General features: G+C 36.7%; 1 protein-coding gene across 1 annotated transcript; it reads right to left on the bottom strand.

Annotated features, from left to right (window-relative positions):
- Positions 1 to 520: 520 nt before the first annotated feature.
- LOC106874037 (BTB/POZ domain-containing protein 2) lies at positions 521 to 12205 on the bottom strand. Its single transcript, XM_089364653.1, is given in 5 exon segments — positions 521 to 1031; positions 3941 to 4087; positions 5410 to 5497; positions 9612 to 9772; positions 9774 to 12205. Coding segments are annotated over 5 exon segments (2085 nt in total). The 5' UTR covers positions 11304 to 12205; the 3' UTR covers positions 521 to 872.
- Between the last annotated feature and the right edge of the window lie 601 nt (positions 12206 to 12806).

Raw genomic sequence — 12806 nt, 5'->3', positions numbered from 1 at the left:
AATATATATATATATAGATATATATATGCACTCATTTGCTATGTATGTGTGTGTATATATATATATATATATATATATATATATATATATATATATGCACTCATTTGCTATGTATATGAGTGTGTATATATATATATATATATATATATATATATATATATATATGCACTCATTTGCTATGTATGTGAGTGTGTATATATATATATATATATATATATATATATATGTTTAAGGAAAATCTTTTGAAAATATTTCTATTTTATGACTTCATTTGATTTAACACTCAAGTTATCTCAAAATCCCAACAAGGAATTTAATAACCAGACATGCAACTGCAAGTTCTAAAATTTCAACTTACATTAGGGGGGAATGGCAGCAAGAAAATGTCAGGCTTAGGGAAACAGATCTAATGAATGCAGGCACTTTATAAAGGGTCCATGGCAGAGTCTGGGCACTGATTGTCTATTTTAATGTGAACACTAATTGTCGTGCTGGTACCTAGTTGTGAGAGTTACAGGGATTTGGATTAAAATGTATCAAAAAGATATAGAGGCTGGGATGAGAGGAGATTTCTTCAGTATTCGCAAGATATTGTTGTTCTTTATCCTCACAAATTAATACTGGTTCAGGATTGAGTAAATGAGTCATGTGCTCAATAGACAAGATAATACTTTGAAGCTGTCCTCCAAAGATGAAAGTTTATATTCATCTGGGAACAGGAAACGGTTGGTTCATACAAAAGGGACAGCAGCAGCAAATTGGATTTTGATTCCAAAGAAATCAGAAGAATAGGAATTGGGCAGTTGGATTGGGGGGGGGGGGAATCTTCTGATATTTTTAGGGAGGTAAGAAAAAGGAAGGAATCATTTGGACTATGTGTAAAATATAATCTCTGGAATCTGACCGTCTTCTATAGATGTGCCATTGTTATTGCCAGTTGCATAGGTGAACTGAAAAGTAACTTTGCCACTTGAAACAGTCTCATGAGTTACTCGGCGCAGACCTCGGGAGCCATAATAAGAATCAGGACCCTATTAAAAGACAAAAAAAAAAAAAAAAGTTTTTTTTTTTTTTTTTTTTAAACAAAAAATGTTTTTTTACAGGTAATAAAATATTAGAAGAATTTCAGAGATTTATTACATAATTCTAGATTTCAAGTAGGAATGTAAAGTTAGTTATCTTATAAAATCAAGTGAAATTTGGAGAGCAAATATAGTTTGTAGAGTAACACTTAGATACATGTACAAATCTGTAATTATAAAAATGGTTTTATAAGTTTTGTTAGAACATCCAAGAGTTTAGGTGTGTATATACATTTTGTTAATCTTCACAAATTCATAATCCAATATAAATAATTAAAAAACAATGAAAGAAAAAGAGAATCTAAGAATTTTATTGTGATGAGTGTATCTGTTGATATTACAGCAGTAGTGTGTAAACTATTCATTTCAAAGAAAACTCGCAGACAGAACCAGGATTGCAATTAAACTACACATCAGGTCTGCTTTTACATAATGTATAACTTTCTATTCCTTCATCTGAAAATTAATTAAATCGCAGGTAAACACTGGAACTCAAAACGAATCTCATCTTTCTAAATGAAACAACTGAAAGCAAAGTATTTTAGAGAAGAAGCCTTTCTTGTTTGTTACTCTAGAGAAGCCGCTTGATAGGGTCCCGTTTTGTAGTCTGATGACCTAACAGCAGGTGAGTGGCCTGAGAAAACTGGCTGAACCAAGTACACAAGCACCGTTTGCAAGGAAAGTGTTCAGTGTGGATTGAATGAATAGAAAGCGTATAAGGGCTTTACTCTCTCAGTTATTAATCCCAGCAGAATCTACTGAAGAGTTCAAACCTTAAAACAAAGAGACTATATGTTCGCAACCATTTTTTTTAATCCATAGACCCCTTTGATTACTATTTTATTCTGGTGGACCCCATAGCCATTTGAAGTTTAAAAACTAAGTTTATAGAAAATTTTTTTTCAAAATTCCTATTTTCTTTTTCACACATCAACTTGTGTAGGTTGAACAATGTAAAATGTTAGAGAAAGAAATCCAGCTGTTTCTTGCAATACATACATCTAAAGAAAATTTTTTTCCAGGGGCCCTTAAAATACAATTGTGGATACCTGATTTACCATATTTTATTGCATTGACCCCCAAAATCTTATATGGACTGTCAGGGGCCAAATGGACCCCAGTTATGAACCACTGGGTTAAACTAGCATGGCAAAGATCAAAGTGAACAATACTCCAATGCCATCCAAGAGATGGCTTCGCTTGATATGGAGACAGGAAATATATAGAAACCTGGATTTACTGAGTGCAACTAATGAATACACTACATAAGAGCCAGTGGCATCTCTGACAGACTTGCAGAACAGAAACGTCAAGTGTAATACATGTACAGGACCACTGCACATGAACAGCAATAGGATTTAATGACTATTCGTTGATGGAAGAATGGTAAAAGTTCACACTTGGTAATAAGAGATTTCTCTCCAGGTAGAGGCAAACGGTATGATAAAAGAAAGTGCGATATTGCACTGATTTTAAGACGTGGGGAGGATGGAGAGAGATTAGATGAGTCTGGCCTGAATGTAAAGAAGAACACAAATGAGAAAATAGCTGGGTTTTAAAAGATACATGCAATTAGAATGTACACTGAATGTAAATGGATGAAAGATTAAGGAGTACTGTTAGCAGAGGGCAAAACACAGATGGAGATTAGGAAAGGGATAAGATGTTTAAGACCAAAGCTGCCCACTCTGGTTAAGATGATGAAAGACCAAGTGGAATGGTAATATGCAGACTAACGCCAGCTTGGCAAAATTAGCATGAGAAGAGTAGATCATGAGGAATGAGGAAGATTACACTTCACAGAGGAATTCCTGGCTTCAAAAGAAGTAATACGTACAAGAATATTTAAGTTCAAATGTAGCTGGTACTGAAGATCTGTCAGGCTTAGATAAGAGTCAGATTTACAAAACTGTAGTTAATGGGAATGAAGGTCAGCAAATGATATAAGGAAAGATCTTTAACCCTTTTGTTACCATATTTCTGTTGAGATGCTCTGTGTTTCTTTCAATTACTTTAAATATAACAAAGAATTTAGTAAAATAACTTAGTTATCATTAAGCTAGTGTTAGGAACATAAATTGTGACTAATGTTTGGTGGAAGATTTTAATTCAAAACATATGAAAACAAGACATTTGTACTACAGAGCCAGAACCGATTTCAACCAGGTTGATATCAAAAGGTTAAGAATTGTTTCTCTATTATATATTTTAAAGAACAGAATCCATTCCAGCAGAAGTGACAGACCATTACATTAGAGAAGGTTCCAAAAATGGTTTCATCAGAAATGGTTTATCTCCAGCAGACTGCTTCCTTTTCAATCACAGACGGCAAGACAAAATGGGAGGCATACACAGCTGATAATTAGTCTAAATATTCCATTAATTGGAATATTTAGACTGAACAGCTTTGCCTGTCTTGTGACATTAAAACCTTGCATTTCTGTTGAGAATTAGAGTCACTTTCAAAACCACAAATCCAGATGACCACCCAGTATAAATCCTTTTTGTAAAGAATCAACAGCTCAATACTTGACCTAACTGCTTCAGAATATTTTCCATGAAACAGATATCTTTAATTCCTGTAAACATGACTATTTTTACTGCTTCCCTCAACTATTAAATTCCCCGTCAGATTTTGGGAGCAAAAACGACATTACCATTCTCAAATACGTTGTTTGCTTCAAGATAGGGAGTCAAACTGTTATGGGTGAAGAAAAAGGGCATTTAGACACTAATGTCGTTCTGAAAAAAGAATAAACGAATATCAGGAACCAGCTATTGGCCTGTTCTGCTAGAATGGATTCTCCCATTAGTGTCTGCTTAATTATGAGAAAGGAGAAAAAGAAAGCTTTTCTTACTTTTAAAGTGGTGCATGCTGTATAATTGACATTTGGTAACACTTCCAGTGGTTTCTTAAATAAGACTCTGAAGGTTGAGGTAGATCCATCACAATGGAAAGTGCCATTATTTTGGCCCAGAACTTTACCTGTGTCGGCATGAAGTAACTTTACAAAAGAAAAAAGAAAAAGACAAAAATAATCACTAAAAGATACAAATAAGTGAAGTCTTATAAAAGAAGTTACAGTCTTCAAAAACTTAGGTTTAAATTTTTGTGTTTTGTAAGGCACTGATTAATAACCATTAATCCATCCCCTGGCCCCGATTCAAATTAAACCAGAGATGAAGATGATTACTGCAATACCAACACAATAAAACTGGTTTTTCTCAGTAGGACTCCCTAAATAAGTGGGAGCAGGGGATGGACTCCCTAAACAAGTGGTTCTCAGCCTTTTTAACATCAGTCCAATCCATAACCTGGATTGTTTTTAGGGGGCTGTACAGAAAAAGGTAAAATACAAGTCAAAGAAAAATGATTATTATATTTATAGAGAGAAGACTGTCAGGGCAGCCAGTAGGATGCATGAGGTCCGCATGCGGCCCTGAGAGCTGTGGTTGAGAACCACTGCTTTAAACCCCATATTGGTTTGAAGAAATTTAGTAAAATAAAGACATAAATAAAGAATTCTTTACATTAAGATGATAACTATTTTAGAAATTAGAAAATTACCATTTGTAAATCTCACAACGAGAGATATTCAGCAAAATTACTTTGGAGTAAAGATTGTTTGCCAACATAACATGGCAGTCCTGGTTTAGGACGAATGTTGCTGTAATTCAGCCCCAGGAAACATCGTCTCCAGCTGGAGAGTGGGGGTGCTAGATTCCCTTGTTTGAAAATATAAGGAGACAGATCGTGTCATACAGCCAGCTGGAGACGATGTCTCCTGGGACTAAATTACAACAACATATGTCCTAAACCAGGACTGCCATGTTATGTTATCAAACAATCTTTACTCCATTACTGAAATATTTCCACTTTACCCAGAACCACACACTTATAATTTTTGGTAACTGTGGGGTGGCATCATTCAAAAGCCGAAATGATGCAAAGTGCATTGTGACCAGTGATGTATAACAACATCCAATAGTCTGGTCAGTCACATAAATACTTGTCCTTGAAGGGCTCTGCCCCATCAACTTTCTCCCCACCACTCACATTTCAGCCCCTAACACACAAAAAAAGCACTGGAGCTGGTGTCACAAAAAAGCACCCACTACTCCCTATAAAATGGTTGGTGTTAGGAAGGGCACCCTGCTGTAGAAACCAAGCTAAAACAGACTAAAGAACCTGGAATGGTCCCTGGCTTTGCCAGCCCCTGTCAAACTGTCCAACCCATAGCAGGATGAAAAACAGAGGCAGAATTATGAGGATTATATAAAAAACAAAACAAAAGAAAAATTTAGAAGAGTCAAAAAAAAATCTTACTTCAATGGTGACTAAATAATCCGTGGGGCCATGTATACTCCCATAGAGACCAAACCCAACAACAAAAATTCTTCGGTTCACCATAAACCTGGAAAAGGGACATCATATGAAAAATGTGCTGACCGAATAATGATCAGTTGCAAGTTTTTAGGAGATAAAAAGGAAAACAAAAAAAAAAAGAGAATACAAAGGAAATCAGAGAGAGAGAGAGAGAGAGAGAGAAAGAGAGAGAGAAAGAGAGAGAGAAAGAGAGAGAGAAAGAGAGAGAGAAAGAGAGAGAGAGAGAGAGAGAGAAAGAGAGAAAGAGAAAAAGAGAGAGAGAGAGAGAGAGAGAGAAAGAGAGAGAGAGAGATGGCATTGCAAGTGACCCAGAAAACGAAAAGGCCTTTATATTGGTTTCTTGGCACAAAGACTCAACATATTTCAACAATTCCTCTTCTGAAGAATTCTTTTTAAGATGTAAGTTATAGCTTCCATAGTTACTCTTGCTTTGTCAGGAGTAAAAGAGTTTATTTCACAAAGCCAGAAACACTCACAGATGAATGGACGACAAAGCTGCAACTGAGAATCAAAATTAGATCAGAGAATTAGCTAAAGTGTAACTGTTGGAAGAGAGAATCTTGCAGGATGATGCTTTTAAAATAAAGAAGGATGCTCCAGAGAAATAAAAATCTACATTTGTTAGCAATTTAGCAATTAAGGTTGTATATAGCTTGTTATGTAGTCAAAATATTTGCTTCCAGAGCACACAGTTTTGGGTTCAATCTCACTGTGCAGTGCCTTCTACTACAAGCACCAATCTGACCCCAAAGTCTTATAAGTGGATTTGGTAGACAGAAACTGAAAGAAGCCTCTGTGTGTATGTGTGTGTGTGTGCATGCATGCACTTATATTTGCAGTTCTCCAAAAATCTCTGATCTCCAAGTAGTAATGCCATTTTCTGCTGCCAAGCTGTCCACTGACTTTGTGCTGTCAGAGATCCTTTATTTGAAGACGGGTTCAAGTTAGCTACAGGAAGAGCACCTGGCTGTAATACAACGCTCCAATAATAGATTGATCAAACCCAGCAATTCTAAATTTTTTTTTTTTACCTATGAACTCCTTTGATTAAGGTTTTACTCACCTGGATCCTCATAACCATCTGAGGTTAAAAAAAAATTCAATCAGATTTTTATAATTAAAAATCATTAGGAATTATATGAAAATAAAAATCGTTAAATTATTTTGCGTATTGCAGAAGTATGACCAATTTATTGGAGAGAAATTTTTAACAGCAAAATCTTCTGTGGACCCCAATTGAGAAGCATTGACCTAACCCATACCGGTATGAAAAAACAAATGTGTGTGTATGTATATAAACATATATAGGAGTGGCTGTGCCGTAAGTAGCTTGCTTACCAACTACATGGTTCTGGGTTCAGTCCCACTGCATGGCACCTTGGGCAAGTGTCTTCTACTATAGCCTTGGGCCGACCAAAGCCTTGTGAGTGGATTTGGTAGACGGAAACTGAAAGAAGCCTGTCGTATATATGTATATACGTGTGTGTGTGTGTGTGTGTGTGTGTGTGTCCAACTTCGCTTGACAACCGATGCTGGTGTGTTTACGTCCCCATAACTTAGTGATTCGGCAAAAGAGACCGATAGAATAAGTACTGGGCTTACAAAGAATAAGTCCTGGGGTCGATTTGCTCGACTAAAGGTGGTGCTCCGGCATGGCTGCAGTCAAATGACTGAAACAAGTAAAAGAGTAATATACACCCATACACACTCGTATGTGTTCAGGTCTCCCTTGTCTTGGCATTGCACACCAAGTGTAAACAACCATTCCAGTTATACAAACAGTGTCACACCTTTGGAATCTTTTGCATGAAGACAGCCAGTCATTGAGCTGCTGGTGTTTAAAGGATTGGCTAAAATATTCATCAAGGAAGGGTGGGTGACAGAAAGAGCATTTGCCTCAGCAAGTTCTGTCAAACTCATGCAAGCATGCAAAAATGGGATGCCAAAACACTGATGGAGCTGATCCTTTGAATTATTTACAGAATATATTTTATGAGAACTAGTTTAACTGGTTCATGAAATGAAAGAGGCTGCATTAAAGACAATGTCTGGCTTATCACAAACATATTTGTTGATACATGGGGATGTAAAACTCATAAACAAAGCTTGCCAGCTTCCATTGTCCTCACCAACTAAATTACATGGAAGTTGGAAACAATTCAAATGTCTTCATCTGGTGCCAAATGAATTTATTTCATTTTTTTTTTTTTTTTTTGTCAGATTTCCCTCGGAACTAGTAAGTTTAATAGGGACACAGCTGGAGTCTGATGAAGACTGATGTAATAGAATGAAGAAACAGAGGGGAGAAAAAAAAGCTCCCAAGGGCTCAAATCCTGGATATAGACTCATGGTTCTTAACTAGGGTTCACATATTTTGTGGCTAAAATTTATCTGCAATAAATTGGCAACACTTTCCCAATATTAAAATTTTTTTTTTTAAACAGTCCCTTATAATATTTAATTATAAAAATATAAACGGATTTCCAGTTGAGTAAATTAAAAATCAGAGAGGTACGTAGATTAAAAAAAAATTAAAAAAAAAAAAAAAAAAAGTGGGAGCGTTGAGAATCCCTGGTACAGACGATCATGGTGAGATGGGAAAAGCAAAGTCTACCTCGGTAGGATTCCAACTCAGATTCCAAGCTAAATAGAGAAACGCATTTTGGCCGCCACCAATCTATTGAATCTTCCAATTCACAAACAAACAAAACATTGGAAATGTTTCAGTGGAAGGAAAGTGGGGGGGGGGGGGAGAAAACAAAAAGAAAAAAGAAACTTAGTCGTTTTATTGGCAAAACAAGACAAAGAAATTAAATAATACCAATTTGAACCAGTGGTCAGCATACGTACAAAAAAAAAATACAAAAAAAACGTCCGAGGACTGTAAATAATATTTATACAAGGAATCCACTTCGTAGTCTCTCCTCTTATTTATATTTAAAAACAAAGGAGAATTTTGATGGTAAATTTGTTACTCGAGTGTATAAAATTGATTCAGTCGTAAATAAGCATCAAAATATTGAGTTTTGTTTATCACAAACCATTAACAAAACTGTATCTATGCTAAATGTCTGCAACATTTATTAAGAATATTACTTTTAGTTATTAGCTTCGCTATTCAACTAGATTTATCAGTGCCAACTAAAATGGAATGAAAATAAATCCTATTTTAAGAGGGTGTGGTGATTTGAAAAGGAGTCGGAGGAAGGGAAACAGATAAAGAATGTTTCAAAAAGTGTTCCTTGTTTTTATTATAATTCTTCAACAGAAAAAAAAAAGAAAAAAAAGGTCGAAGAAAATCAATTTCTCTTTCTTACATTTGCTGATGGAAGCAGACAGACATCGATTATTAGTGATTGATTAGCCAGATTTAGTTCTTAAAGGGAAAATATAGAATGTACTACATCTGTAATCGCCATCCAAAGTTAAGTTACATATTTTTAAGTGAGAACTCATCTTTTTTAATTGTATTAATCAAAACAGCTTTATTAAAATTATTTTATTTCAAAACAAAAACTCAGAACAAGAAATGGTGAAGAATCAATTCTAAAAAGTTGCAGCAAAAGTCTTTGGTATTATTTCATTCCATGAGGAAACAGACTTTTTTTTGTTGTTTTGGTAGAGATGGACTATATGTAATCTGAACCTTTCCCCCCCCTTATTTATTAATTTTTTTTACGGAATCCCACGTTTTAGGCTATGGAGATTGCGATTCTGAAAAAAAATTTTTTGAAAAATTTCAACCCCCCCCCCCACCAAGCAGGCTATTTACATGCTAGATATAACAGCCAAATCTCACAAAACTAGTGTTAGGGTTAGGGTTATTCAATGGAATTTCTACTTTGGTGTTTAACTCGATTTTCATAGAAATCTAATTTGTCCATTTTAGTTTCTCAAGTTTCGAAAATTAGGGAAAATGTTTCCATGAGGGAGTCGTTATAAGGTTCCTAAATAAACGTTTATAAAGAATATTTCCCTCGTTAAATGTTGGTGTATATATATATATATATATATATATATATAGATAGATAGATATGTGTGTGTGTGTGTGTGTGTAAATAATGTCAACAACGTAAAGTAATGAAAAATATTGGAGCAATGTGTGTAGAATCGATTGATGTAAAAGAGAAAATGTGACTGACCTGATTCTATCACTTGTACCGCTGTAACCCCATCGGCTCTCAATTTGACAGAAACGTGATATCACTTGTTCTTTGCCAGTCAAACTGCAACGGGGCACATCTGAAAAGCTGGAGGTTGGTTTTGAACTGATAAAGTATAGGAAAAGATCTACAAAGATCTACAACTTCTCTATCTAAAAGGATACCAGATTGAGCAGAGTCCCTAGCAAACTCCTCAACAGACATCAGTGGGAATCTGATAAGGTGAAGTGCCTTACCAAGAACCTTCCTTTGGTTAGCTGGCGTAACTGTCAGATTTTGTCGGAGACATTCTGCTTCAGCCCAACGACAAACCGCCGTGAACAGCTTGCATTCACGGATTCCTAAAGAGTCCCTTTCAAGAACTACGGCCATTGTGTCGAGATCTATATCTGTGAAGCCTTCAGCCGCGAGGGCCTCCGAAGTATTTTTATCAATAGTTTCCAGACAGAGTGAAGCTAAATGTGACTCATCAAACAGTCTCGCTTGGCTGAGCAACAAAAAGGCATTGTCACTGGAGAGGTTACCTTTCAAAAACTCAACACATTCCTTCTCCAGTGCTGGCACAGAGTATTTTTTAGCAGCATACAGAGTCGTCATGACGGTTTCGGGATTAATTTGGACTTCGTCGCAATAGAGGAATCGCAACAAAGCCAAGAAGGCGCTCGGCTCCACATCAGGAATATCAATCAGGTTTTCGTGTGTGTAGTTACTGGTTTTCATCCAGTTGAAAAGAGCATCGAAGACAGCACTGCCAACAGAGAGTACAAACTTGTGCGCTGGGATTATCTGCGAGTCAGGAGACTTGCCAACACGGAACTTTACATCGCTCATAACATCATTGTTGTAGAGGTAAGCCAGTCGTTCTCGGACAGATATCTTGGAGGCCTGCCAGTTATAAGGGCCCCCGCTTGTGCTTGAATTGCCAGCAGCGCGGGATAGCGATGGGTTCGCAGCTGCTCCTCCACTTATCGGACGGTGTGTGTTCGAATCAGAAAAAGGCACTGAATAGGAACAAGGATTCGAGTTTGATACAGATGAAGTATTTGTGCAGTGGTTGAAACAAGAGTTTAGGTGTGTGGCATCATTTGAAGCAGTTGGATGCAACTGAGAGAATCCCGAAACCGACGAAAATAGGTTTGTAACAGAGGATGAGCTTTCACAATTATCGTCCACAGATTCCCGTATATTACAATCCGTTTGGTTTGAGTCACTTTTTGGTTTTTGTAACTTCGAAGGAGTTGCATTGCCGCGGGCCGTGTTTACTAAGTCCGAAGACGAACACACGTTATCGATCTTACTTGAAGAAATAGTCGAGCATTGGTCATCAGAATTATTGATAACTTCCCGGTTTTTCTTGTTGCAGCTGTTAGTTTGGTTTGTTACAGAATTATTTGTGGTGGTGGTACGGCTGTTGTTGTTGTTGTTATTATTCATGTTACTACTGCTGACACTGTTGTTCGGGGGACATCCCAAAGAACTATTGTTGTTTATACCAACATTATTGCTATTATTACCACCACTACTACTATTGCTGTTGTTACTACTACTACTACTACTAGTGGCAGAAGCAGTTGTATTACCACTACTACTATTGCTGTTCCTAGAACTGTTACCAACTGCTGCTGAATGCTGGTTTTGGGCATCTACTACTTTAGACTCCATTACGAACATACACCACCATTTATAAATATATTTATGACTACAGGAGATGTTTGCTTACTTGTTAAACGAGAAGGGGAGAGAAAAAATTACTTTTTATGCATCTCCAAACAAACAAACAAACAAACTGAGGTAAAAAAGTAACTTAGTAAGGTGCGAGTCCTTGAGCAACATCAAGAATACAAGTGTAGATCTACCTAAAAGTTATTTTTCCCCGTTGCTCCTCTCCCAAAACATCTTAACAAAATTTAAATGAAGTTAAGAACAAAATAAAATTGATTTACCTTAAAACATGAATAAAACAACAACCACACACAAACCGAATAATTCTAACAAACAAACTAAAGCCAGCAAGTAATTCTTCACAAAAGTCTAGTAAATTAGAAGATTGGCAAGAATGAATATTCCTTCTCCTCCTGGTAAAGTTTACAAACGAAATATTTCAAGAGATGGAAGACAGCATCAAAGAGAATGCTTTGAGAGCTTGTCTGTGTTTTACATAATTCTTATTTCATTTTAAATAATTGGCATCAGTTGCGGAAGGTTCAGTATTTCGTTCTGTTGGTTACCACCAGCCATATATATATATATATAGTACGGCGTATTTAAATGCAGACGGTGGCCAGCTTGTGTGGGTTTTTTAAACAGGAATCTTAAAGGTGCTTCGCTCCTCCATCGTTGCTCGGACAACTTCGGAGTTTGGAGAGTTTTTATCAACTTGTGTTTATCTCCCCTTTGATCGATGGCGCTGCTGCTGCTGCTGCATGCCCTCTAGCGACACCTACTGGAGACAAAACAACTGAGACGAAAAATAAACAAGGGGGAGGTAACTGTTCAAATATTTTTGTAGACTGAAAAAATGTAATAAAAATTATGTAAACAAACATAACAAGCAAATAATAAAGTTTAACGGTTTTCGACATCAACATATTTAAAATGGGGTGTAACTGCACAAGAATGCCCTCTTCCGATTTTGTTTCCTTAGAACTTTCAGAAAAATAGATATTTTTGTAATGGTATTCTCTGCAACTATCCTTCTGATAATGTAGATTACTGTTATATTGGAATTTAATATGGAAAAAAAAAAATTGGCGAGGTGCAGACCTATATTCGGAAACTGATAATGGTACTACTAAAGCAGCGCGGACCCGAACGCGCAGTCGCGCAGTCGCGCGTCCGCGCTAGCTAGTCTTGAGTGGTCGATCCTAACCCTAACCCTATCCCTAACCCTAACCCTAACCCTGTCCCTAACCCTAACCCTAACCCTATCACTAACCCTAACCCTAACCCTATCCCTAACTCGCGTGTGCAAATGAATACGTGTTTAGGGTTAGGGTTAGGATCGACCACTCACGACTAGCTAGCGCGGACGCGCGACTGCGCGACTGCGCGACTGCGCGTTCGGGTCCGCGCTGCTTTAGTAGTACCACTGATAACATATATATCTCTACAAAATTTCAAGTTTTATTTTGCATACGTGCGTGCGTGTGCGTGCGTGTTTAATTGGCAAGATAA

The sequence above is a fragment of the Octopus bimaculoides genome, chromosome 16, assembly GCF_046866305.1.
Source record: "Octopus bimaculoides isolate indiv1 chromosome 16, ASM4686630v1, whole genome shotgun sequence".
Taxonomy (NCBI): Eukaryota; Metazoa; Mollusca; class Cephalopoda; order Octopoda; family Octopodidae; genus Octopus; species Octopus bimaculoides.
Note: the sequence above shows the minus strand (reverse complement) of the source record. Positions and strands in the feature narration are given on the sequence as shown.